Source organism: Plasmodium reichenowi, chromosome 14 (genome assembly GCF_001601855.1).
Source record: "Plasmodium reichenowi strain SY57 chromosome 14, whole genome shotgun sequence".
Lineage (NCBI taxonomy): Eukaryota > Apicomplexa > Aconoidasida > Haemosporida > Plasmodiidae > Plasmodium > Plasmodium reichenowi.
In genome coordinates this window covers 2,060,895-2,063,778 of record NC_033659.1, presented here as the reverse complement: position 1 = coordinate 2,063,778, position 2,884 = coordinate 2,060,895, and the positions used below count along the sequence as shown (strand labels likewise).

Sequence of the window (2,884 nt, the reverse complement as noted above, 5' to 3'; positions counted from 1 at the left end):
TTTTTTTTTTGAATAATTATTAAATTCCACACATCAACCAACCTTATTTGTATAACACATGTTTCTATTAATAAAATCAATTTATTTTGTTCATTATTTTATTATTACACGTATATTTTTATACTTAATGTTATTTTAGTGGCAAACAAATTTGTAGAAAAAAAAAAAAAATTAAAAAAATTAAACATCCTTTTTTTTTTTAAATTAAATATTATATCTTAAAGTTAGCGAACTTTTTCATATGTATAAGCATATAGAACAATATTTTTTTATTTATAAAAAATGATAGAATATAAAAATTTTCATCAAAATAATTTCGTATTATTTTAATTTCCCTGTAAAAGAAAGTTGTTGAGCATTTTATTGAATTATTCTTTTTTTCCGCGTGTCCATAAATTATGCTAGTGAATATAATTTTTGGTAACGCATAAATTGTCTACCAAGCTAACCTCTGTAACTTTTTTTTTTTTTTTTTTTTTACCCCTATAGAAAATTACATTAATTTTTGCATATTCAATAAAAATATATGTTATAAATTAATAAAAAATTAATATGTTATTTATTTAATTTTATAATATTATTTTTATATAATAAATAAATAAATAAATATATATATTTTTTTTTTCGTGTTTTTTTTTTTTTTTTTTTTTCAATTAAGTTTACTGCTGTACTTTATACCAATCATTAATATAAATCATATTATGAAGTACATAAATACTATTTGCCTTGTATTAATCTTTCTTTCTTCTAGATGTAACACTCAAAATTATGATAAGGAAAATTTAAAGGTATGACACTAGAACATATAAGACAGAAAAAAGGAGAACATAATAATAAAGTTTATAAAAGTACATATATATGTAACCATTTATAATAGTTCTAAATATTTGTACCTATCTACATGTATATATATAATATATATGTATATATATATATTTTTTTTGTATATAGAAACTGACGGAATATCGACAACAACATAGGAAAACCGTGGATGGGCGTCTATGTGCAGCTGCTTTTGTTCAAGACGATCAAACATATACAGACTGCACTAGGGCAACAGATCCTAATGGTATAACGGGGAAGGAATGGTGCTATGTGGAGGTTCAATTAATAGGAAAAGGAAATAGAGATTGGGATTATTGCAAAGGAGTAATTAATTATGATGTTGTACGAAGTAAGGCACGTACTTTTTTCCAATCTAAATCCAATGAACTTCTTGATGCTGTAAACAAATTAGATTTTGAATACAAAAAATTAGTTGGTATATATGAAAAATATAAAGAAGTATGTGGTAATACATCCGATTTGTTAAAAAAAAAAATTCAAGATATTAATGATTTAGCAAAAAATTCCAGTCGTAACATTAATAGATTATTACTACAAGCAACATCTTTAAGTGATACTGGAAATAAAATAATTGAACTAGAAGATGAGGTAGAAAAAAATAGAAAATCATATCTTGAAAATAAAAAGAACTGTTCTATACAGAAAGGTTATGTTGTAGAAGAAAAAGCTGATGGATTAATGGCTAGTTATTATAATAATGCTTATTTTTCTGGTTATCCTACATCCATACATAATGATAAATATATAAACTTTATATGGGACACAGGGATACCAATAGAAAATATTCCTTACCAACATTTTTCAATTAGATGGGATGGATATTTAAAAATCCCTGAATCAGATAATTACATTTTCTCAGTAGATCATGATTGCGGGATAAGAATATTTTTAGATAATTCTCCTATAATTGTAGACAATATGCCTTTTCCAAAAGAAGAAGAATCAGAAGAAATGAGACCTATATCTATTCAATCATTCGATAAGATGAATTCCAAAGTGCATAAAACAAACTCAGAAAAGTTAGGATTAATAGGTGGAAAGAAATATAAAATAAGAATTGAATATTTTCATTTGAGTACTATGAAATTTGCAAATCCACACATATCCCATATTATATTATACTGGAAGTCAAATAATATTATGGAAGAAATAATACCATCAAATTATTTTTTTCAAGGTAATGTATCTACGCCTTTAAGAATAACGGAATTAAATGGAGATACATTTGAAATTTTTCTATTACAAAATGGGGTACATGCATTTATGAATAATATGAGTTATTTAATTAACGACATACCTACAATACATGAAAAATTAAAAGCAATTAGATCTCTTTATAATTTTAATAAAAATATAATCAAATTTAGGATAAATGTACATTGTATTGTTTATATAGCTATACCAAAAGAACAAAAAAAGAATATCCCTTTAAATGATATTACTAAAAAAGAGTTTACAAACAATAAAGAAACCTTATCCATATATGAAGTACAAGAAAATTCAAATAATAGTTCAACGGAACAAAAGATATATTATATATATTCTTCACAATATAATGAAGGCGAGGTTGTTATATCTCTACCTACTCCTACAACATTTTTACTCTTTGTACAACCGAGTGATTTACGATCAGATGATACATGTAAAGGTTATGTACAACCAGTTTCTCTAACTAGTTCGGATTATTTCCATTCATGTTACACCTCTTCTTATGAATCCCAAATGTTTGATTGTAACGCTGGATTCAGTGGAAATAACCAAGAAAAAGAATATTCAACATGGAAAACTGCACAAAATAAATCACTGGGTCAATACGTAAGTATAAATTTTAAGTATGACATAGACATATACTCTTTTACGTTTAAAACATTGAATTTATCTAATAATAATACAATCAATGAATTATCTTTATATTTTCCAAGCATAAAAAACCCGGAAATATTTTCTATATCTCCTGGACATCATCATTATGTCCTTAAAACTCCAATAAAGACCAATACTGTAAAAGTTGTAATTTCCAAAGTAAATAATCCCAAAG

The 2,884-nt window shown here is 24.6% G+C and overlaps 1 protein-coding gene across 1 annotated transcript in view; it reads left to right on the top strand.

Moving 5' to 3' along the window:
• Window positions 1–701: 701 nt before the first annotated feature.
• PRSY57_1450900 (LCCL domain-containing protein) overlaps window positions 702–2,884 on the top strand; it is a gene marked incomplete at both ends in the record, with an annotated part of 2,761 nt that continues 578 nt past the window's right edge. Inside the window, 2 exons of the mRNA XM_012910105.2 lie at window positions 702–788; window positions 952–2,884. The exon at window positions 952–2,884 is cut by the window's right edge and continues 578 nt beyond it. Of these exons, the coding sequence (XP_012765559.2) occupies window positions 702–788; window positions 952–2,884 (2,020 nt within the window). The remainder of the gene's footprint in view (window positions 789–951) is intronic.